The 26,137-nt window shown below is 35.6% G+C and overlaps 1 protein-coding gene across 5 annotated transcripts in view; it reads left to right on the top strand.

The window, feature by feature from the left end:
• The first annotated feature begins 11,484 nt into the window (after positions 1 to 11,484).
• The window catches only part of LOC149552426 (S-adenosyl-L-methionine-dependent methyltransferases superfamily protein), a 323,723-nt gene continuing 309,070 nt past the window's right edge, over positions 11,485 to 26,137 (top strand). For all 5 annotated transcript variants that reach the window (XM_089787984.1, XM_089787982.1, XM_089787983.1 and 2 more), the window contains exons 1-3: positions 11,485 to 11,784; positions 14,528 to 14,586; positions 14,903 to 14,953. In XM_089787984.1, the coding sequence (XP_089644110.1) occupies positions 11,577 to 11,784; positions 14,528 to 14,586; positions 14,903 to 14,953 (318 nt within the window). In that variant the 5' untranslated portion in view covers positions 11,485 to 11,576. The remainder of the gene's footprint in view (positions 11,785 to 14,527; positions 14,587 to 14,902; positions 14,954 to 26,137) is intronic.

Raw genomic sequence — 26,137 nt, 5'->3', positions numbered from 1 at the left:
CAACTATAACAATATTGAAAATTTTTATCTCATTCTAGTGTTTGCATCTCAAAAGCTTAGCCACTACATGCTCACTCATACCACACAACTAGTTGCCAAAATTGATCCTATAAAGTATCCCCTAAGTAAGGCTGCACTTATCAATGGATTGGCAAAATTGATGATGAATTTTTGTGATTTGAAATTCAATATGTTGATCATAAGGCCATTAAAGGATAAGAAATATCCTGATTATCTAGCTGAATTTTCCATCATAGATAGTGCTCTGATGCAAATTGACTTCCCGAATACTTCCATCATGTACATTATAAACAGAACTTGGAAAATATTTTTTGACGGGTGACATACTCAAAATGGTGCTAGTGTTGGGATTCACTTTGTCACACGTCATGGTTACACTATCCCAAAGTCCTATAAATTTTTGTTTTCATGCACAAGCAATATAGTTGAATATTAAGTTCTGCTTAATGGGATCAAGCTAGCTCTATAATGGAGGATAACAAAATTGCATATCTACAAAGATTCTCAACTTGTCATCAATCAAGTAAACACTGAGTACCAAACTAAAGATGGCAAGTTAGTACCTTACAAGAAATTTGTTGATGCCTTAAGGGATTATTTCACATTTGTCACATTCTAGCAAATTACTAGGGCAAAAAATAAAGCTATTGATGTTATGGCTACTTTGGCATCTATCCTACAATTGTAAGAACACAAATCTCACTTTGAGTTCCTGGTGGATGAACTATGTCATCCCGCCTATGACTCCCCCGATGAGCAAGTAATCTGCACTGTTGTCGGTCATAACTCCTCTCATTATTCTACCATTTTCTCCCACTTTCATGACCAAATAATTTCTGAAAATCTTACACATGTAAGAAAATGCCAACTCATCTATAACACCTCTCACTATACCCTTGTCTTTGGTGACTTATATAGGAAGGGCTTAGATGGAACAATCCTTAGGTGTTTGGAAATAGAAGAGTCTAAAAAGGCATTAGCTAAAGTCCATGATGACATTTGTGGATCACACTCTAATGGCCTTACACTTGCTCAAAAATTGCTTAGGGTAGGTTACTATTGGTTGACTATGCAGGTTGATGTTGTTAGATATGCTAAATTGTGCAAAAAGTGTCAATTACATGAAAACATGATTCATGCTACTAGGGGTGAACTCATTCCTTCCATCACACATTGGCCTTTTCAGTAATGGGCCTTTGACTTGGTCGATAAGATTCACGCAAGTTCCTCTAGCGAACATAAGTTCAGAATCATAACAACTGAATATTTTACGAAATGGGTTGAAGTTGTTTTGTTGTCTGTTGCAACATGCAAACATGTTTCCCTATTCATATTAAATCATATCAATTGCCACTATGAGATTCCTTTGTCCATAGTCACTGACAATGGAGGACATTTTAAAAATAAGAACCTAAGACAACTCTACAAAAGTTTTAAAATCAAAGAACATTGGTCCTCAATAAACTACCCTCAAGGAAATGGTCAAGTTGAGGCCTCAAACAAAACATTGTTGAAGATCTTGCATTGAACAGTCCACAAGTTAGGTAGAGATTGACACTTATAGATCAATCCGACATTATGGGCCTATAGAACAACCATCCAAACTCCTACAAGGGCTACACCCTTTTCACTAGTCTATGGTTATGAAGTCATCCTTCTTCTAGAAGTTGAGATTCTCTCTCTATGTGTCTCTTTACATGGATTAATTACTAATGAGGACCATAGGGCTATGCGAGTTCATGAGCTGGAAACCTTAGATGAGCACCAAAAGGCCACTTTTGATCACATGCAAACTTATCAAAAGAGAATGTCTACCAGCTATATTAAGAAGGTTCATCTTTGTCAATTCCACATGGGTGAACTCATTCTACACAAGAACACTAAGAACCAAGATAATAGAGAACAAAAGGGTATATTTGAGCCTAACTGGTTGGGTCCATATGTTATCATTGTTGCATTTGGGTATGGTGCTTATAATCTTTCTACACCTAAGGGAGAATAACTCTTTGAGCCTATCAATATCCCACTTATGAAGAAGTTATATGCTTAAGGCTCTCATGGCTCAACTATTTGTACATACTTTAGGATCCTGAAAAAATCCAAAAAACCACATATGATGCTGAAAAAATCCTAAAAAGTAGAAAATGTTCTGAAAAAATGATGATTTTAGTGAAAACCTAACAATAGCCGCTTTGATGTATCACCAAAAAAATCAAAAAATGCTACCAAGTGGTGAAAACCTAGAAATAGTTGCTACTTGAGACCCTTGCACCTATGTTTATCACTCCTACTTTGTACTCACTCACTTCATTTTGCCTTTCCTTGCTTGGAACTCATTGTTGCTTCTAGGTCTAAGGGGCACAACTATTCATTCTATTTTAGTCTCTATGTGCGCTGGCATTTCTTTGGAAACTTTCTCAATAGTGCCTCTCAATACTCCCTCCCCCTCCCCCGAACATTGAGACATCGAGTGTTTCTCAACACTTTTTTGAATACCTTAGTATCAATCAAGATGCTACAATATTTCTCAGACACTAAAGATGGTCATGTGACTTACACACATGCACTTAAACATTAAACTTGTTGAGACTTGATTGAAATTTATTTTTTATTGTGTGGTGTCTATGACAATTTCTTTGCTGAGTGTTCCCTCCCTAATAGTCTTTCGAGGATGTCATGGACTAGAAGACTGGGGGCATGGGGCATGTTTTACTCTCTTTTTTTGTTGCTTGTGGGTATAATTTGTTGATCTAAAAGTGTCATGATTATTCATTCTTGTACTATTTGACCCTTGGGCCTACAATGTATCATCCTTGTCTATTTTCACAAAACTGCACTCAAGGGTTATCTTGGCACTTATGCCTTGATACAGGTGTAATCTTGTTATACCAAACTTGGGAAATCTAACTACATTAGTCATCTTGACCTACATGTCTTTGATGCTTAGGGTTGGATTCCACATACTTATCTAATATAGATCATATTCATATCCTCATAGTTATACTAGTGAACATTGTATGATCTTCCGATGTCCCTAATAATGCTCAATGATGAAATTAGATTCTCAAAGTTATGCATCCCTTGCAAGTAAACCGGTTTGCATATTAGTTTACATTTAAGGATCATTCTAGCTTAGTCTTGCATCTTTCATATGGAGAGATCCCTCTCTTCATCTCTCACAGACATGTCAACTAACTACATTTATCTTTTCTCACTTCCTCTTGATCATGTCTTTCACTCTGCATTGATCTTGTTCACTCAATGCTTCTTCTATTTTCTTGTCATCATAAGGGGTTAATCTCATCACCAAAACTAATCTTCCCAAGTATCACATTTTCAAAACATGAGTCTACATCATAAACATGAGAGCTAAAACATCTATGAGAGGGATACATCCATACATAAAATTGAGCATACATAACACATGAGCATACATGTGCAATATCACATGGAAATATAAATGCAACTACTAAAACATCCATACAAATCCATCACATGAGCATTCAAATAGACAAGTACACAATGAAACTCAACCGAATCCAGTATCTCATATATATAAGAATAAATCAAGTACATGTACATGTGAGATCCAAAAAATCTAGATAAATGTCTTGAAATACATATATACATCAAAATATGTCTCTAGGACATCAGCTTAGACCTAAAACTAACTCCCTCCCCCATGAGTAGGTTGTGATTGAGGGGGAGTTGTCAGTGTCCTCGCTAGTAGTTGGTCCAATCTACCTACTCTCTATGAGTAGAGAGGCACTCGCTGACCCACTAGAATTGTAGCTATATGGACACCATGGTAGTAGACTTCTCTCTCCTTGTCTCTCCACCTTCTGTTGGGCCTCTGCTAGATAATCTCACAAGGATGTCTCTTGTCACTCAACCTCTACTCTCACACCAACCAACTATTGATCCCTAACCATAATGGTCATCCTCAACCCCTGTACCTCCACCTCTAATGACTAGATTTATGCATCTCGAGGATACTCCCCTTCTCCTCCTATAGGTTGCTCCCATCTAGGCTCCACCCTCTCCACCCTCCTACATCTAACTAGCCTCTCCTCCTCCTTAGGCTCCTCCTCCTCCTCCTCATCCCCCTCCTCCTCCTTGGCCTATTCCCTTGTGGCCCGACTCTATGACTATGCTTACCTACCTAAAGCTCCCCAGGAGTTGCTCCCAACCTCCATTCACTTGACTCCTTTGCCTCCACCATCCTCACCCTATCCTCCTACCTAAGGTAATCCATCTGGTCTAGTAAACTAGGGAAACAAGTGTCTTTGTGCCTCATGAAGTTATGTTGGCTTTGCCCTTGCATCCCTAATATCGGGAAGATAGTCTCATAACTCTAGTTGTAATATTGTAGTATCCCTCAAGGATGCCTAATAGTCTAACATGGGTAGCCACCCTTGACCCTCCTCACCCCTGAATCATGCATATGACATGGTCTTAGTAGATATGCCCTGTCAGCATCCAAACTACCTCCACACTTGGTTGATAATAAATTACTCAACAATCTCTGAGAGTCTACCCACCAATGGTCTACTATAGAACATATACTCTAGCTCCCAGGCATTAGACCATCTCATACAGTGTCGATAGGGCTTCCGCTCAAATGATGACAACTCATCAAAAAGTCTCCTATAGTATGTCAAGTCTCCACTATGAGACTGTGGGATAAAGCTAGTGTATCTGTAAATGAAGGGATGTCTCCACTCTTGAGGTTGTACCCACGATCACACCACTACTATATGCTCCCATGTCTAGATCTGGGCCAAAATCATGCCACAAGCCCATGTCCTCCCATCTTGATACGCGATCTTGTAGAGCTCATGATACATATTTGCGAGGATCGCAAGTCCCCACACCATCCTCCAAGGTCAATGGATCAAATCCGTACCAATTGATCCCAGCCCAAAGGCAAGCCCTTCTGGCTCTTGTCTGTGACCAGGGCATGAGCTACCAAAGAAAATACAAGGCATGCTACAGGATACTGATCCCCATACTCATCTACCAATTTCTCGCAACTAAGATATCGGTACAGGATGGTGACATCCTCAAACAACTCCTGCACTACTAACCTCCCCTCTGTGGGAGTCTCATCATAATATACCTATATCACACAAATGCTCATGTCATCACTCATTCTATGGAAATCATGAACCAAAAATAGAAACCTCAAGACATATCTATCATACTCATTGGATCTCCATGGCATGGTACCTAAAGGATGCAATATACATCCTCCAATGTGATCATGGCCTCACCAATGGGCAAATGAAAAGTGTTATGCTCACTATGCCACCTCTCTACCAAAGCTGTCAATAGGTCATGGTTCACTCAAATATGGGGCATCTGTAAAAGCCAACCAAAACCCACGCTCTCTAGTAGTGTTGTTTCATCATCATATAGATGTCGTAGAACTCGCAACCCCACCACCTTGGGGGCTCTGATGTGAAAAATGGGAAAGACCAAATGCATAACCAAATCAAGAAGCAAAAGAGCATCAGTACTAGTCATGAAGAATCATACGAACCTCTAAAGATCTAAGAAAGTGAGAAATCAAAGGCTATAAGATCAAATTCTGCCTTAAACCATGTGAAAAATCTAAAAAATAAACCATGTGATACTTTCTACAATAGTAGCGCAATACTTCTGGCTGATATTCTATTATGATATACTTCTTATAATAGATGTGTGATACTCTGCATGGTGTCATCTAACTAATGGGCATCGCTAATGCGATATTTCCTTTAATAGTGGTGTAATACAATGTGTTTGTCAGAAGTATCGTGTGATAGAGTATACAACTGCCATGTTATACTTTAGAAGTATTGCATGATATTTCACACCAAAATAATTTAAAATGCCTAAAAATGTGCAATAAATGATTAAAAAAGCTAAAAAATTTTAACGACTTACTAGGGCACCATAGTGTGGAGGCTAGTTCTACAATTGGCTATATTCGAATCAGTGTTAATGAGTTAGAATATCTTCCAGAGCCATCGCCATCTCTCTCGAATCACTCAAAGCTCTCAAAATCACAAAAGAAAAAATGAGTTGAAAATGACCCTTGGACCCCTTATAAGTCCTTTGACAAAATTTTGACCCATTTTTCAAACTCCTTACAATTTCACAAAAAATGCACCCCTAGCTAATTTTGACACCCTGGATCCATTTTTAGAATCGAAATCAAAATCTTGGTTCATCTCGATGGTTAAAATTGTATTTTAAAAATTTGCCTTCTTCTATGCAATTAGCTAACCTTTTGAGGTCTAATCTTCAAATTTTTGCTAGGGCATCATCATTTATTCATCATTTCTACACTTATTACATACTTCAGTTTATTCAATTTTGCTCCTATATCATCTTTCCACTCGATTTGACCTAGTTTTAATATTTTATCCTTCTTGGCCAACTCTAGTCAATCTGGGGCATTCTATCACTTCCTCGTGGTCACTCTTGGGTTCTAATCACTTATTTATCATCATGGACCTTACTTTATCTCAATTTGATCAGATATTTCTAATTTATGCATCCCCTTTACCTCTTTTTCATTTTGATCCCGAGGGAGCAGGAATATTCTATCATCACTACAAATTGTTTGCTTGCTATGGCTGTCTATTTTTCAAAAGCGTATGCTTGACCTTTCCATTTGCTCTTGATCTATTTGTTTTGCTTGACGTTAGTACTCTTCTTGAATTTTGATATCGTCCTCTTTCTCCTGGTGTTCAATACTGTCACTACTAGGCTGTGCATACAAGACTTGCTATCTCATTATGCACTTCATTCTTCAGAATTAGATCTCTCTATTGTTGCCTATTTGGCTTCTTCATTCTTTGACATAATGTGTTCCCAGATCAATCACACATTAGTCAAATAAGGGTGAACGTAATCACCCAAAAATGGTCACTTTGACTATTAGCCCCCTTCTCAGCATTTTGACTAAATTATTTAATTGTTTGCCCAGATCAAATTTTAAAAAATTATTTTATTTGATTTTATCCTATAGTTTGACCACTATATCCTAAGTTCATATTTAATTAAAAGGAACATGTCCCCATTTAATTAAATAGAAGAGCCCTTTCACCTACTATCTTAAATTGCACACATAAATCATTTTCTCTTATTTTCGAATTAAAAGAAAATACTTTTTGGTTCACATAAAGGCAGAAAAGTCAATTCCCTTTGATTGGAGGAAATACTTGTGCACATGGATCATGCTAAAAGTCAACACCGACTCTTGATCATGTGCCTCTAGATCTCTATCTCTACCGTCCATACATCTTTAAAAGGGAGAGCTCTCTCCTCATCTAAGGATCTTGATTTTGAGCTATTGTTATGTTGTAGGTTTACTTACAGGTTTCTTGGAGCATTTTGTGGAAAACTTCTATTCTCTCATATCATTCTTTCATGATCATGCTACTTTAATCTCATATGCATTAACTTTGTTTTCTTTGCAATAGCATAGTTCACTTATATTAATTAGAATGGTTCTTGTAATACTCTCATGTTTTGTACATAGTTGCATCTTTGTATTTCATTCTAGCATAGTCTCATCTTGCATTGCATCATTTTGGAAGCTCTTTGACACTAGGACTCTTTCTCTTGTATAAAAATCTCTCATTTCATGGTTTACTAGCAAGGGCTACATTTATAAGGCTTAGCTAAGAGTTATTTTCATGCTTGTTTGTATGCCTTTGCACTCCATAACTAGGGAACTCTAAGCTATCATCCAAGCTTTCCAATCTATGGGATACCTTGGATAGAATGGTTTAGAGGAGTGCACAGTTCTAGTGTACAATAACATGTTCTAAAATGACCTTTACTGCAAAATCACACCTTTTGGGATTACTACATGTTTAGAAAACACTTAAATATGCATGTCTCACTCTTGTAGAGTCATTACATGTGTTTAAAACACATGTATTTACATGTTTTATGTGTTTTCAAATTGCCTTTTTGTTCAAAATCGTGGTCTCTAGCGACAATTGCATATATTCATGTAAATGTGCTTGTAGACATGCTATGCACAACTTAAGTGATGAACTAAGCACATGTCAATTTATTTTTTGATGAAATATTACTTAAATGGGCCATAAATAATATTTCCATTATATAGATAAATATATAATGTGCCAATATCATTCAAAAAGTAATATTTACTAAGATGTTTTGAATTAAAACTCAAAAATTAAACCAAATTATATAGTTAATATAGTCACTTAAGTGAGAAATTTAAAAGTAACTCAACTTAAAGATATAACATAAAGTGCTTTATTGAGGTCATCGAATCCCCTTCTGAGGGCATCAAATTCTTTAGGGATAAGAAAGTTTTCCTCAATGTTGTTAAAGACTTTTCTAAGAATACCAAGGAGATGAAAGATTTGGTGAAGACGAGAGCAAACTGTGAACCAACTTCAATTAAAAAACTTTGGAGGTTCGTTCTCTGGGCGATAATTTCTTATATTAAGCTGGATAGTAGGTATGATAGAATCCAAACCCATCACTTTTTCATCCTTAACCACTTCAGATATGGCATGAAAATCTCCATCCCTTACTACTTCTTATTCTTTGTTAATAAGAATATCATGGGTTATAAGAAGAAAACGTATGTTAACCCAACTTTCCATGAGGGCCTGTTGTTACTGATTTATGAGAACTTCAAGGCTCAAACTCGTGGAAGATCTATTGCCCATAAAGTGGAATCCTCGAACAATATGAAAAGCTCCTATCTCCCATCTGAATACTAAGGATAGTGTTGGGCTTCACTTGGATGATGAAGAGGAGGTGGCCAAGATAAGTAAGGATTTGGGAAAAAATAAGAAGAAAAAGACTGGGAAAGGCTTGGCGGGTAAAAGCATCAAGTCTAAAGTTAATTCAGTTGAGGATTATAATGAAGAGGATGAGAGGATGGATACAAAGGAGGAGCTTAATGTGAAAGAGGAGCGAACTAGCAAGGTCCTGGTCAACAGGAAGGTGGAAAGCTTGACCAAGAGGAGAAGGGGAATTGATATTGAAGCTGATTAGGATTCTGGCAAGAGTTAGGAGACCCCTTTCAATGTTTAGGAGGACATAAATGAGGACTATGGCAAGGAGAAAACTACCCTTTCTTTTGGCTCCAAGGGCAAGAAAACAGTTTGGAGGAACTTTGAAACTCGGACTGTGAAAATGGGCATTGTTAGAGAGACTATCCAACCCAAGGTCTTAGAGGGAAATGATGGTAAAATCCATTTGGAGGAACTTATTGATCTGGCTATGGTGATTCTCAATGACAATGCTAGGGAAGTGGGAATGAATCTCCTCAACAATGCCTATAATAGCATGGTGGATAACTTCCAGTCAATCAAGTGGATTTTCCACAAAATAGAAGAGATAAAGAACAAGTTGTAGGGGTTGGAAATGAAGGAAAGGGATGATGAGTCCGACACAATTAAAATTCTGCAAACCAGGTTTAATGAGATGCATAAGAGATTGGATAGGATAGAGAGCTCTCTCCATAGTTCTGCTAACGAGAGCCTAAATATTATCAAAGGCTTAAATGATAATATCAAGAAAATGCAAGCTATGATGGAGGTTAGCATAGGTGGGAAAGTTGACATAGACAACAAGGAAAAAAAGGTTTCTAAAGAGGATGCCAACCCCCTCGATGAGAGCCTGAGCAATAAAGTGAGATCGAACAAGAGGAAGAGGGACATGGAGGACACTCCAGATGACATTCGACTGATAACTGAAGCAACAGAGACCATGGAAAAGCTAGAGCTCAAGACAATAGAGTTGGTCAAAGAAATGGTGCCTTGATTTGTTCTCCTGGTTTTTCTATTTTTTCCCCTAGTTTTCTGATTTGCTGGGCTTGCCTGCTCCTTAAGAGGCTATTTTTTCTTAGGACTGGTTCTAGTGGCCTTCCTTGGCTTGCAGTTTTTTACTATTCTACTTTATGTTCTGGTTTTTAATTCGGTTTTATTTTATTTACTGTGTGGTTTCAAGCACCTGTTAAAACCTGTTTTACTTAATAAAAAACATAAAGTGCTCTATAGTTACTTTAAGTGAAAAATTAAAATGATAAACTTAAAAACATAACATAAAGTGAATTAATGTTATATTTTTCAAAAAGTGAATGTCAACTTTGAAATATAATGTGATATTTTAATTCGCAGAGTTGCATTGGAGAGTCTACTTTTTGGGCACTTAGATGGTCATATCTTTTGATTGCCAACTTCGATCAAGCCCTAAGATAGACCGAATCAAAGGGAAACCAAAAGCAATAACTTGAGCAAAACCAAAAGACCAAAAACCAACAAACACACTCAAAAATGAGAAAAAAGATGTTGAAGGCTTAAAAAATCAAGCATAGGCTCAACAAATAGAAAAACTAAAAAGACTTGATGAAAGTCTCTCGTAAAAGGATTCATTATATCAATTGGAATTAATTGGTTGATCAATACTAAATAATTAAATAATAAACTAAACTCAAAGAAATGCGAAACTAAGTTGAAAAGTTTCGTACTGTTAGCTACATTTTGTAGTGACAAAATGCAGGACAACAGTGCCAATCTTCTTCTTCTTCTCATGTGGAAGATCTACAAGATCCCAAGTTTCATTCCTATGGATTCCATCTCTTCATTCATTGCTTGCATCCAAACCTCGTTAGTACATGCATCTTCAAAACATGATGGTTCAAATCCAACTTTAGCAAGTAATGCAAAATTTACCTTCTCACCTATTAGATCTTCTTGATGCGCTTGATTTTGACCCTTTTGATAAATATCACTTAATCTTCTTACCTTTCTTTGTCGAGACATCCATGGGTCCTTTGGCTACAACCTCCACCGTATTGTTATTACCAAGGGTAATATTTGACGTAAAACCACCATCACGCTTTGAAAATATCTCCTTATTACTAGACATGTGATTAGAGCAACCCAAATCCAAATACCAAACATCATTCATATTACTTTTAGATTTGCGAAAACACAAAAATAAATTATTTGAAGAAGGATCTTCATTTTGTTGAACATAATTGACATTAATATTATTATTTAATTTCAATCTACACTATTTCTCAAAGTATCCATACCTATTACAATGATACCACTAAATGTTCCTTTTATTAAATTTACCTCTCTGTAGATATTTACTCCAATGCCACACTAAACATATCACGATCACAACATAAATATAATTAAAACTACATTATTACATACAAAATCAAAATGATTCATATTTTTAAAATATGAATGTTCCATATTATATAAAAACTAAATCTGTGACTAAAAAATATCTTATTTTTAAAAGTTAATAAATTATTGCTCGAAAACATTAATTTCCTACATATAAGAATATAATTGACATTTTTATATCAAATAAATTTCAATAAATGTTAATCTAATCTTTTTAAAATTTACAATTAGGCAAGTATGGCACTTGTTTAGAATGTAGGGGTACCTGAAATTAGCTAGCTTTCCCTGTGCCTGACGCCCGGCTAAACACATGGAAAAATAATTTCAAAAACGAGCGCCGCAGAAAGAGCTCGGGCGAAAACAAATCGAATGCGAATGGCGAAGAAATGTTTGAAGAATGTTGGTGCCGCAGAGCGTTCGGCCTACTTTGCACGGAGAGAGGCCGCCAACGTACTGCGGTTAGTTCTGAAGGGTGATGCCCAGCGCAGGGCATCCGCCTCCATCCAATCGCTTGTCTACCGCCCCTCCGTTCGCAATAAGAAGGCCACCTTTGCTCTCGTCTGTCAAACTCTCAAGTGTATGTTTCTATTATTTCCCTATCACAACCACATACCAAGAGTACACCCAACACTTCTTCTTACATTGTTTCTTATTGAAGTTCCCCTGCTCCTTTTACACGAGATTCTTTGGAGAATTCTGATAAAGACTTGAAATTTAATTAAATGCCATTGTTATTGTGTTGAAGGGTATTATTGTTAGTGACTGTTCCGTGTTGTCTCTGTGGTGAAGCTGCTTGATTTTTTCGTGAGGATATTTTTGGTAAAATTTTGTAGAGAAAATGTATGGGAGGTGACCTGGGACTAAGTCCCTAGGCTAGTACCAGTGAAATTTTCACACTATATATGAAGATTGTTCAAAAAAGAGGACATTCAGCAGCATGACTATCCTAACAAAGGAGTTAATCAGCTAACTAATATTAATTTGGAGAAATAAAGATAAGAGTTTCCTCTCCTAGCTATAGGAGGTAAACTATCAAGTCCTCGCTAAGAAGGGCGCAGAAAACCGAATGGAAATCTCACCTATTTCTTCAATCATCGATGCAGTATAGTCCGTTAGGAATTAAACAAAGAACATACCACAAAGCATTAAAACTTAGCAAGGTATCTTCAATCACTTTTTTGATCGGTAATATTTAATATTGAATTTGTACAATAGAAAATGTACATCATCAGGTAACAGTATGAGACTATCCATCTATCCGGACCAGACATACAAACAACTGGTAAACACCAGCCTTTCCTACTGTTGGCTTCTCCCAGTGATTTGTTTATAACTCTTTCGATGAAGTTGATTACTGACAGCACATCCTTGGAGAGAAAAGTTAAAGTTCAAATTCCAGTACATAACTAGATGGTTTATTTGTTTGTAGAGGTCAGGTGCATATTATGTATCTCTGCTAATGACTACCAAGTCTGGAGCAGAAAGAAGATATTTCACAGATTGGATTTGTTTAAACTATAAAAGGCTACAGTAATTTCCAGATAGTGGCATACAGAGTGTGGAATCATAAACAACACATCTGCAATATTTGACAGAATAACTCAAGAGAGGTCATCCCAGAAGAATGGAAAAGTTGGAGAGATTAACAGTAACTCATTATGTGTCTCTTCCAAGGATGCAAATGGGTGTTTTATATGGCAGTCGGCACTCAATGGTTTACAGACTGCATAAAAACTCAATTAGCAATTAAAAAGTGTAAGTTAATTAAGAATGCAAAAGAAATTTACAGAACAGTAAGACGCATAAACACAGATGTTTATCGTGGTTCACCACAAATTGTGGCTACGTCCACACTGAGAGCAGAGGAATTATATTGATGAAATAGAATGAGTTTACAAATAGATGCAATCAGCATTTATAGATCACAAATGATCAGCTGAAGAGACACAATACAAATGGAGGGAAAACACTGATGTGACTGTTAGCCTTCAATACTCAACAATCTCCCACCTGAAGACAACAGATGCACTAGCTGATCACCCATTCCCCTGCTCTATATGCTGCCCTACTTGTTTTTAACAAGGCCAAGAGAAGTCCTGGCACATTCGAACTTCTCCTTGGCAACAACCTTCGTCAAAATGTCCACCGGATTGATCTTTGTATCAATTTTGGCAACCTTTAGTTTCCCTTCTTCTACCGCATAGCGAACATAGTGAGAATGCCTGTCAATATATTTGGAGCGTCGCTGAGAGGAATGATTGAGTCATAAAAATTGCACTCTAACTATCAGAAAATAAAACATAATCATCTTGTTGCCAATGTAGATTGCTGAACAAGCGTTGCAACCAAATCATCTCTCTAGCTCCTTCGGAAAGAGCCAAGTATTTGGCTTCAGCAGAAGATTGTGCAACACAATGTTGCAGCCTTGAGGCCCAACTAATGGCAGCCCCATCAAATATGAAAACATAACCAGTAGTAGACCTGCATTTTTCTCGATCTCCTGCAAGATCTGAATCGCCGAATCCTTGCAGCTGAGCATGATTTCTACCAAAACATAATGTATAATTAGAAGTGCCCTTGAGATGCCGCAAAATCCACTTGACTGCTTCCCAATGAGGCTTTCTGGGGTTGCTCATGAATCTATTAACTACTCCCACCGCATGAGCAATGTTGGGATGTGTAGAAACCATAGCATACATTATGCTACCAACTGCTGATTTATAAGGAATATTATTCATAAATTCCTTCTCTTCTTGTGTTTTGGGACACAAATCAGAACTTAGGTAGAAGTGAGGAGCAAGAGGAATAGGAACATGTTTTGCTTCAGCTATACCAAACCACTCTACAACTTTGTCAATGTATGATTGTTGTGACAAAATAAGCACCTTTTTCTGTCTATCTCTAGTGATAGTCACCCAATCAGCCAGGAATGTACTATCAAATTTGATACCAGAAGTTGATTGTGATGCATGTGTTGGATATTGTTGTAATTATTGCTATAAGAGATGTTGATGGTCAGGTTTTGTCATTGATTTCAACATATGTTCATATGTATTAGAGATAAGTTACTTATACATGTCCATTATCCTTACTAATCTCTTTTATTTTCTAACTTGGGATCAAGATGAGCTAATCTGAATGGAAATTGTGCACTTGGCAATCTGCTGTAACCAATAAATAAAAGGAAAATGTTTTAAACTGGAATTTGTATCTTTAGGGCAAAAGCTTTCTGTTTTGTGATGTATAATACCTTATTAGTTATTTCTGGTTCAAATGTTTTTTAGTTAGTTTTGACAAATGAATTTATGATTTTGTGTCAGATCTTCCAATTCTGAAGAAGGTTTTAGCAGATATCAATCTTGTGAGTTGCAAGTGGAAGGTATGTAATCTTCCAACAATCAGAGTGCTTTATCTATAATCCCAATTTTGGAAGATTGCTCTTAAATACAGAGATTTAATCACTTGGGAATCATGACATCACAAGTTGGTTACCTCGCAACTTAATTTAATAATTTCAGAGTGAATCGGGTTGTAGCTACTTATTTTGCTTCCATTTTCATTGTTGATAATCCATTTTTTGGCTTTTTATGGCTTTATTGAACTACTCTTCTTTCATTTATATGGTTTCTTAATTAAGTGAAAATGATATAAAAATAATTGCTAGCAAAACATTGTTTGTGTTGTGTTCATTGCAGGCGCAAGCTGAACTGATATATGTAATTACATATGATATTCTCTTTGGACAGGTTTGGTCTAACATTCTATACTAACGTTATGTATCTGCTCTTTTGCGGTTAAAAAAGTGCAAATAGTAAAATACAAATATTTTTAAACTGGAAAATGCTATCTAAATATTTGCAAGAGGTTGGTAGAATCTAGAATTTTGTGCTATATCTAATCAAAACTTGTATGTAGTGTTTGGAGATGATACATGAGCATATTTATTTTGGTAGAAACAACCTGGTTAGTTAAATTTGTTATCTGTGTAGTACACTTATTGGATTGTATTGTGCTGGATCATGAAGCAGAAACATAATATGGTATTGCTCACACTGGAATATATTAGAGAGACTCTTGTTGAATGATTCGATATTTCTGTAAATAAAGAATAGATATCCAAATTTCCATAGCTTAGAAATTGTGGATGCTTACTTTTACACAAATTTATAAATATAAGGATTTAGTTTTTAGTTTTTACTGATGTTGAGTATAAACTACAAATATTGTACAAACAAATTTTAATGAAGATTTGACGCTCCCAAGGAGATCTGGATTTATCTACAAAAAAAGATGGTCATTCACAACAAAAATCAAGGGTACACTGATGAAGGGCAAAATCAAGTCAACCTTTAATAAGGATTGTCCAATGGAGATGCCTGAATAAAATAACAAAGCACAAGATATCTTACCTATGCTAGTACAAATAATAGGAAAAAGATAATAAAAAAATCATCCAACCATGTGAAGGGAAACTGCCTCTTGCCATTACTCATGGATCCCTTTAGAATACCTTGTTGAATAAGTGAGAGTACATAATCTTAACACAATGGGAGCATACAACTAAAGTTGCTTTAAAACAAAACATTTGCTCCAAATGACCTATAATTTGCATGAATTCAGCAGTCAAAGAAGCTCACATGGAGCTAAAAAGCCACATAATTATGATAATCTGTCCTTAGAACTAAAATATAAATCACTACAAGAAGATCCCAATATAAAAAAATGCTACCGAATGGAACCATTCCCGTTTTCCTTTCCATTTTTTTAATGTTTCGCCTTTTGTTTTTTAAGTGCGTTAAGTAGCTGTCAAACACAGCTTTCAGTCTGGACTCAGTTCAATCTCTAAAATGCTGATTGATATTATCTACTTTCCCAGCTACAGAAGTGTTTGATATCCCATGCTGAAGTTCATTCTTCTCAAGAGTCTCAAAAACAATAATCTTTGGTCAACCATCTTAACTATAGCAATATGATATATCTGCATCAGCACTTTTGTCCCAGTTGAAGACGTTTCCTGAGTGTTGTCCTCTTCTTGCAATTTTTTAGCATTGTATGGCGTTTTGTTGCTATAAAAGATGATCTCCAAGGAAATCAATGATATTGTGACTTGTTTAGGAACAACTTGCAATTCGACATTTGAATAACCCCTTTTGGTGTGGATGAACATCCATCAAACATGGTGTCCTCAAAAACTAAGGAATCACTGATAGGTGGATCTTCAAGTATCTTCATGAGTTTGTTGAATATTATAATCTCAAATGATGCATTGGGAGGATGATGTTGATGATGAACCATGCCCCTTGGAGCAACTTGTTTGTCTTGAAACATCTTTGGGAATGACTCCTTTTGTGCTTCTTCCATGAAATCTTTTAGCGTCCCCCAAAAAGCTTTGTGGTCATGATGTCTTTTAGTGCCCCTTCGAATTCTTCCTCATATTTAGACTGATTTGTGATGACGGGTAATTCTGATGGGGCCAAAATTCCTGAGTCTCCATTCTAATTTGAAGATTGCAGCATAGGAACAGCATTAAGTTTTTGTGATTATAACTTCTATCATTTCCAAATTTGGTCTACTTAATTAATGCCTCATTTCAATCATGTTTTCTCTTTTAACTACCTAATCAGGTTGCCAATATTACAAGTTTTCCTTATTCTTAACCATGTATGGCTTTTCTCCATTCAGATATAATCACTGAAACACATCGGATTAATGCTATTGGATCAATATGATCATGTAAGAAGCAATAATTGTATCACTGTTGAAGCTGTAGTGATATCAGACGCCATTGCATTTATAATAAGGATCAGATCGAGAATATGTTCATAAGGACAGAACTAACAGTCTAGAGCACCTGAGAATGCCTGAGAAAGTCATTTCAATAGGTGTTTCACTTTATATACCAGAAATAATTATACTACCATCTGCTTTAGTATTCTGGAAATCATTAACAGTATTGATTCCTTCCAGCCATCACCTTCAGTTTTGGAATTACATATCAATTATATTACATCAGCATTGATTAATTGTTTAAAGATATTGATTGGATGGAGGAAAATATGTATATAATGCTGGATGTTTACAATGGAGTTGTCAAAGGTCATACAGTGATAAATCTAAACAGGATTCAGACACCCAATACGTGCCTTCAATGGAGCAGCAATAGTCATATACGGTGACAATTAGCAATGAATTTGGCACATGAAGATTCTAGTTTTTGTGATTCCAGTATTTATATTTGCAGCAAGAGGAAGTCAACAAAGTTTTATATGTATATGAATCGCCGCCCAGAAAAGGTTATCTCCGGCAACCAATCAATACAATCTGCGCATCCAGTCTTCGCAAGTATCCAGTCAAGCACTGGAGGTGACTGAACAATGGAATGATGTTTATATCAAAATAATATTGCTGCATCATTGCCTCTGAAGTCGCGCAGTAAGGAGTTTATATGGAGAAGAGCAGGAAATCGTGCTTTTGCAGTCTGCTACGTGCCCTTGCATTGGTTATTTGCAGGCGTCTGAACATTATTTTTTACATATCGATTATCATCTGTTATTGCCAAGGAAAGGCTTGAATTGTTTTATATCACTCGGTAATTAAAGTCTTATTTTGTCTTGCCTTTGTTACAGGTGCGAAATGTATAGCCTCGGGAGTTATCTGGAAGCCTAGCATGGACATGTATCGATCTGGAAGGAATATGCAAGAGTGTGATATGTATGTGGGAAATCTGTCCATGCTTTAATGGAGGGTCTTCGTCCTGGGTTTGCCCATTGTTTTAGCGCCAAAAAGGGGACAAACGAATGTCAACGACCTGAGGGAGACTACGCTACGTGTTCAGGGTGGTGATTTGTTTCCCAGCACATTACATGGCTTTTCCTTTGAAGATATGCTATCAAATGAAATTGGGCTATTATATATACAAAAGATATTATAACAATTATAACCGATGACTGTTTTGATTACAAGGTTTAATTAACATACATTGGTTAGTTGTTATTATGAAAGGGTGCAATGTTTGGGAAAGCAACCTACACCCTCCAGCCCTCTATAAATATATGTAATGGAAAATCAAACAATCTACCATTGACATTTATTCTAAAATTATCTGCATTCCTAAGGCATCCAAGTTATTGTAATTCCTTTGCTGGAAGAGATTGAATTTGAATTAAGTTCTTGGAGATTGAAACCATTGGGCATACATTTCAAATATTGCGTGATATCAGATTGTGTTGGATGGAGCATCTATATTTGAGTGTCTTCAACACGAATTTTTCCGCAGTATAATCAGTAAGACTTTTATGTGTTGTTAAATACTGTATAGTTCGTCCTTTGTGATCATTTTAAATTTTCTATCTATAATTTATTATTCGGATAAGTGGATCAAATTATTTGCTGCTATTTAAACCTGATAAGTACAAATATTGTGGAATATTGTAATTGTTTCATTATTTGTATCTATTTTGTCCTTTTAAAGGTTAAAACATTATAGATTGGTTTCAATATGCATAGAACGAAATAATTTGAGGCATCTTAATAATTGAATTATTCATAGATTTAATATTCATAATATCATAAAGTTGTATGTGAAAACTTATAATATTCACTCTATCACCCTTTTAAATTTTAGCATTGATCCATAACTTGCTCATATTTCTCTATCTGTTTGCTGGCAATATTTTGATCTTTTTCTATTAAGGGTTTAATAGTTATTTGTTTTAGTAATTCTTTTTTACTTATTTCAGCATTCCCAAACTTATTAAAGTAATCATATTTTGAAGATTAATACTCCCAGTTTTCAATCTAGCAATTTCCTTAAAATCTTGCCGTATCAGGAAATTGTCTTTGTGTTGAATTTATCTACTATAAATGTCTTGGATTCAAGTTTGTTATTCAGGATCAGGTGTACAGGCCTTGGTTTTGCAGAACCAAAAGTTCAGAGGATCTAGATCTAAGTTGATCGATCCTGTCAAGTTGGCCACAATTGTTAGATATCGCAGCATCCAGTAGGCAAGGCTCGTAGGATTCTAATCAACGGTTTTTATAACCAACAAATTCTTTAATCAACATGTCTACTTATTATCTTCCATTCCAAGGATGCTTGAAATCTTGTAATACATTCTCAAGAATCTTCTTTTGTAGCACGAGCAAAAAAATTACTAAAGATTTTCTCCTTTTGAGATACATTGAAATCACTTTCTTTTTCTTGTGCTAAGCCTTATACTTTATACCCTTGCTGATCTTCTTGTGGACAGCAGCTTGTAGTTCTTCATTCTCAAGTGCCTTCAAATGTTGATCCTCACTTACTACCATTTCTCTTCCTTGATTGTCTTTTATTGCTTCCTCGATTCTCCTTTCAATACACCCCTCTTGTGAAGTAATGCATGAAGGTTCATCTTCCTCTTTATGCCTTGGTTATTAAACTCAATCTTGTCTTCATGTATCTTGTTCTCTTCGCCTTCGGAGGGTTTCAATTTCAAACTCATTTGTTCAAGGTATGCACTTTGGATTTTGTCTATACGTGGCTGCCCAAGATTGAATCATCCTGTCTCTCACTTGGCTTTCTTGATGATATCTCAGCATGGTAGACAAATGAATTCTGAATGTGCCACATTTTGTAGCCTACACGAACAAGAGAGCAACATACCTTATACACACGATTCCTTTTCACTTAATTTCTTTTGGATCATCTCCTTAAAATTAGTTGAAAACATGTTAATTATATGATTGAATTCATGATATCCCAAAAGAACAATCCTTCCTTGTAATATTAGCTTTACTCTTGATAGAAATGTCAAACACTTGGATGGTGATGCAAATTTGGACAAACTTCATGGTTGTAGTTGTGCATTTAAAGCTTCTCGAAATCGAGAATATTAACTTTACGAACATCTTGATCATGAAATTGTTGCCCATCCATTGAGAAGTCTTTTCCTTTTTTTTGGGTTTTAAAAACTTCACCTTTTTTATTGAATTTTCAATTTTTAAAGAGATGTCTCATATCTCAATTGTAACTTGAAATCTCGTACTTGTTGATAGTTTCATAAATGAACTTGAATAGGCCCTCCTAGTACCAATTTGGTTGATGAAACTCAACTATAGAGGGTTTGCATACCACCAAGAGTTGGATTTTCAAAGTCATTCGAGGAGTGAATTTCAATTCAATCCATCTAGTGCCAATTCTGTTGATGTAAGTTTTGTGATCACTTCAACATGCAAGATGAAACACTTTTGGATGAAACATCAAATATTGAATCCTCTCTTGAATAAGGAAGCTTAGATGCTAAACAATGTATATGAATGCCTAAGACAACCTCAAGGTCTCTTGTTATGGTGGACCTAACTCATTGTTATGATGTGATTTGCTGGTAATCACTTGGGGACTTTCCGTTCATTTAATGGATATCAATTTTGCAAATGTGAATGATTTGACAATTTGAGCTCATCAACTACTTCTATTCAAATAAATTGCAAAGAGATAAAGGGTTTAGGAATCTAGTCTAACTCTAGCAATGGATGAAACTATTGATGGTATGTGAAACTCTAACCAAACTTTGCTTTGTCAAATCAACTACACAAAGGAGGATGCTTGCTTCTAAAGAAGCGTGGATAATTTTCATATTGTTAATACTCATTCAAATGCCCAATGAAGGTGCAATCCAAATAAACATCTCCAATTGAAGTAAAATGCTTGCAATAAGGCCTAGACTAACCTTACATTGATAATTGCAACAAACGAGAATCAAAAGGTATAGACACTAGTTTCACCATGATTCACCAAAAATAATATCCTCCATTTGGCTGCTTTTGCTTCAATTCAACTTAAATAAAATTCTACTTTAAGTGTAAATATGTAGAAACCATGCAACACTCCAAAAATTCGCAAACATTCACCATGATAACAACAATAAAAAGGAATAATTTTGGTAGCATAATAGAAGCAATTGCTCCAAGTCTCTCCTTACTTTAACTAAATGAAATATAAATAGGAGAAGCAAGGCTTATATTAGGAACTCAATTATGATGAAGGGCCAAGATTGATTTAAGATCAATGACTTAAGTTTATCCAACAAAGGCCTAAAATGTTATGTCCTAATGCAGGAGCATCGAGTTTGGAATTTGGTGGAGTTATGCTTTTCGTGTTTAGGGATGTGTTGGAGACACATTGGAGAACCTTTCTTCATGATTGCATAGAGATTGGATGGATTGAGTTGAAGTTTGAGCCATTTTACTTTGTTGCTGGAGATGTGTTTTCTGGTTTCTGGGTGCCTATTGCGGGCTTTGTAACTAATTTTGTGCAATGAGTTAGAGGATGCGAAGTTCAGGGATTGAAGAGGGCCTAGAGTACTGTCTTTGGATAAGGTCGCCAGTCCTAATTCATTAAAAGTTGGGAGATATGACAATTCTCCTGAAGTATCGATTTTTGGCAGTTTGCGCGACGGGTTTCTATGCATGACTTTTGAGATGAGTTCGAAGATATCCTTAAGGAATCAACCTTAGCGAGCTTGTGGGGTTGTAGAGGACCTAAAGTTCTACTTTCATTCGAAGCACAAGTTGTAATTCAATCGGAGCTAGGAGATATTGCAATTTTGCTCAGGTATCGATTTTGGACATTTAATTTCTGTTGGAGGTTGACTTGTGGCTCTTCAAGTATTTAATGTTAGGGTTATTTAGTTTTTAGCATTTTGGGCCGACTTGTGGCTCAGATTGGTATAAGTAGGGGGTCTTGGGTAGAGTCTTAATCAGATAATTTTGGTAGAGGAGTCTTAGGTGGAGCTGCTTGGATGTAGAAGTTTGTATTTGTGTCTGGAGATCTGTTCTTCTTTCAAAGATGTATTCTTCTTGTTAATGGTCGTAACCCGGAAGGCTGTACAGTTGGGCATGTTGGATGTAAACTTCTTGATCCAAATATATGAAATATTGTCTCTTTGGATCTAAATCTCGTTCCTCTTGTTCATTTTCCGTTGTGTGTTTGTTTGCTGGTTTTCAAGATCACCTCATTTTGGGGTACATCCGGATTAGCGCTGCATCATGTCCCCTTTTTGGGACATTAGAAATCCAAAGTCAAATCCATAAAATATTAAATTTTAGTTGAAGGGAGCTTAATGCCAATTTATAAAATGGCCAAATTAATATTATAAAGTAGGCTAAAGGTGACAAGAAGAATAAGACAAAAAGATAGAAGGTAGTTGAAGAGTCATTATTGAGCATTAAATGAGGGACTCTCGTTCATTTTCAGCTATGCTTGGTTTTGAGATTGATTTTCTAGTTTCTCTTTGGAGAACGTAAGGAAGCTTCAACTTCTACTCAGGATCTGAGGACGCAAACCCTCAAGTCTTCTTTGGTGGATTGGACGTAGCGCTGATTAATCATCTGTGGTGAATTTGTGACGGAGTTCACTGTTGCATTTCAAGTTCTTTCCTAATTATCGAATCTAATTGTAATACTGTTTTAAAGATTGGATTTTGATAGCTGGTTATTGTATTTCTGATGTATAATGCAATAACATAATTAGAGATATTTTAATGAACATTTACTGGTTATTCCTGTTGGTTTATTTGCAAAGGATGCATGTTGTTTTCTGAAATTTATTAGTGAGCAAGTTTGGAGAAAATATCCTACTGGGATATTATAGTGATATCAGAGCTAAAAGTCTTGCCATCTTGTGAAATTTATTCAAAGAGATTTTTTTAATAGAAGGGTTTTCTTTGGAGACAATTTGCAGAATTTTTTTTGATGAAATATAGTAATTCTTATATGGAGTTAAGCCTTCACAACAATCTGAGTTGTGCGGAATTCATACTTGCAGTAATATAATTTTGGCATGAGAAGGGTGACGATAAAAATAATTATTAGACGAGATCATAGTTTTGGCATACATTATTTAATTTATCGTTTGCGGCGACCTTGATTTTGAGCCAACAATTAAGTTTATTGTTTGGGCATCATATACTTTTATAAATTGTATAATTGCAGATGATATTGGATATTATTGGGTAGTAGAGTAAAGGTTTTAATGTGTGTTGTATTGCATTTTGTCACCACATAATGTAGGTAATAATACAAAACTTTTTTTAAACTTAGTTTCACATTTTTTTGAGTTAGTTCATTATTAATTGGATAACATTGATCAACCAATCGACTCTAATTGATATAATGAATCATTTTACTGAAGGCTTTCATCAAGTCTTTTTAGTTTTTTAGTTTGTTGAGGTTATGCTTGATTTTTGAAGCCTTCAATGCGATTTTTCGTGTTTTTAAGTGTGTTTGTTAGCTTTTGGCCTTTTGGTTTTGCTCAAATCATTGCTTTTGGTTTTCTTTTCAATTTAGTTTATCTTAGGGCTTAATCGGAGTTGGCAATCAAAATATATGAGCATTTTAGTGCCCAAAAGGTGGACTCTCTAGGTGCAACAACATGATTTAAAAAATTATGTTATATTTTAATGTTGACATTCACTTTTTGAAAAATATAACTTAAAATCACTTTACATTATGTTTTTAAGTTACTTTATTATTTAAATATAGAGCACTTTATGTTATATTTTTAAGTTGAGTTGCTTTTTAGTTTTTCACTTAAGTGACTTTATTAACTATATGGTTTGATTTATTTTTGTGTAACTTTATGTTTTACTTAAAACATATAAGTTAAATATTACTTTTTAAAATGATATTTTCTCATAATATGTTAATTCTATTATGCAAATGTTATTTTTGACCCAATTAAGTGATATTTCCTCAAAAATCAGTTAGGCATGTGCTTAATTGATCACTTAAGTTGTTCAGTTACATGTCTTTCAACCCATTAAATGTAAATATGCAAATGCCTCTAGAGACCACGATTTGCACTAAAAAGGCATGTTAAAACACTTTAAACATGTAAATGCATGTATTTTAAAATGTGCCATGGGCCTCCAAGAGTGCGATTTGCATTTTGGAGCCTTTTTAAAACATGCAGTGACCCTCCAAGAGTGCGATTTGCATTTTGGAGCCTTTTTAAAACATGCAGTGACCCTCCAAGAGTGCGATTTCGCGCTATGAGCTTGTTTTTGACAAGTTTTAAAATATGTAATCTCCATCCTAGAATGGGATTTGCATAAAATCACCAATGCATGCTTTTTAAAATATGTCTTGCTCATCCTAGAATGCAATTTGCATGGGAAGTCAAGTTTGATGCATTTTAATATATGCAATCTCTATTATAGAATGCGATTTGTCTCTAAGATACATGAAAATGCAAGAATAAAACCTGATTTTGGAGATTGAAGGGCAAACCTTCATGCTTTTCCTCCTCAAGAACACGTTTTTCTCCAAAAACTCCAGATCTGCCCATGATATGTCTTGAAATCTTTGAGAACAAAGTCGTTTTTGCATCTTTTGGCATTATCATGCCCTAGACGTTTTTATCCATGCTAAAAACGTTGCATTTCACGGTCTTTTGAATCCACGTTTTAGCAAAAAATGCCTAGATTAGGAGTGTTAAAAGCTCACGTTTTTGCTCAAGGAGAGGTTGTTTTGGGATTTTCATCCATATTGCTATTGGTGATCACGTTTTTGCATTCCAAGAGCAAAACGATTCATGTTCTTGCATATTTAAGAACACATTTTTTCCAAAAAACTGTCCAAGAACATGGTTTTTGGCAAAAACAATTTGTGTTTTGATGAGTACTGAGCATGTTTTTGGCATCCATATCATTCAAATATCCATCACTTTCAAGATTAAAAGAGTCAAATTAGTTGTTTGTGGATTCGAATTTGGAGGAGAATTTGTCTTCGAACATATCAATCTTCCTATTTTGGTTCTTTGATCTCCAAGTAAGTAGACATTGTCAACTTTGCTCACTAAGTCATGCTTATCTTGCTATTTTTTTGCATATTACGGCTATTTTTTGCACATTTGTCCAAATATATGCCATGAAAAGTGCAAATCATAGTTCCGAGAATCGCGGCGATTCACGCGATTCATGCGATTCGGTGATTCGATTCAAGCCAAACGATTTCATGTGAATCGGTGAATCGAATCAACGATAAAGGATTTATGAAATAAGTTAATAAATTTCAAGGGTTTTTTAAATTTGCCAATTCGATTCTAGTTCATGGCCAATTCACAATTCGATTTGGCCTTGCTGATTCCGATTCTCGTTACTTTGGTGCAAATTCTCTTAAAATAAGATGAAAACCTTCATTTTCACATGCTCGGATTTTTCCCAAAATCCAATTTCGGATTTGCATATGAAAGCAACTTGCTTGTTGACATGTTTGAGTCTAAGACCAAAGGTATGTGTTTTTTTGGTGCTTGTTTTTGTTGGTTGTTTACTTGCATTTTCGTTTTTCTTCTTTTTGAAGCAGTTGCAAGTTCTTTCCCAAGAACTTAAGTGCATTTCACTTCATTCCATTTTTCACCTTTTCATTCAAGTGCATCAGTTCACTCCACATCCATCATTACTTGCTATAGCACATTGCATCTCATTTTCCATATGCGATTACATGTAATCTCATTCTTCATTCTCACTTACATGCATTTCCATTCTCTGAACCCAATTCCATGTTTGCATCAAGTCATGATTACATGCAAATTACTTTACATGTAATTGCATCCAGAGAACCCAATTTGGGCTAAGGGTCACTTTTTAAAGTCAAAAGTCATCATTTGCACGCATTTCCATGTGCCTAGCCTTCATTTCTCAAAGCATTTACATAAGGACTTATTCTTTTCCCACATGCTTTCATCTCCTTGAATCGCATTTGAACCTTTGCATATGGCTACCATTTCATTCATGGTCATTACACAAGATCTTTGAGTATTTGATCCATACTCCAAGCATTTTGCCCTTCATAGATCCTTTGTTGCTGATCCAGAATTAACGTCTTTTTGGAATCAATATCCTCTGATGATGTGTTTACATTTTGGAATTTTGTTGCAGCACAAGATATGCCCT

The sequence above is a fragment of the Cupressus sempervirens genome, chromosome 6, assembly GCF_028749045.1.
Source record: "Cupressus sempervirens isolate cs-2001-9-10 chromosome 6, ASM2874904v1, whole genome shotgun sequence".
Classification (NCBI taxonomy): Eukaryota; Viridiplantae; Streptophyta; class Pinopsida; order Cupressales; family Cupressaceae; genus Cupressus; species Cupressus sempervirens.
Note: the sequence above shows the minus strand (reverse complement) of the source record. Positions and strands in the feature narration are given on the sequence as shown.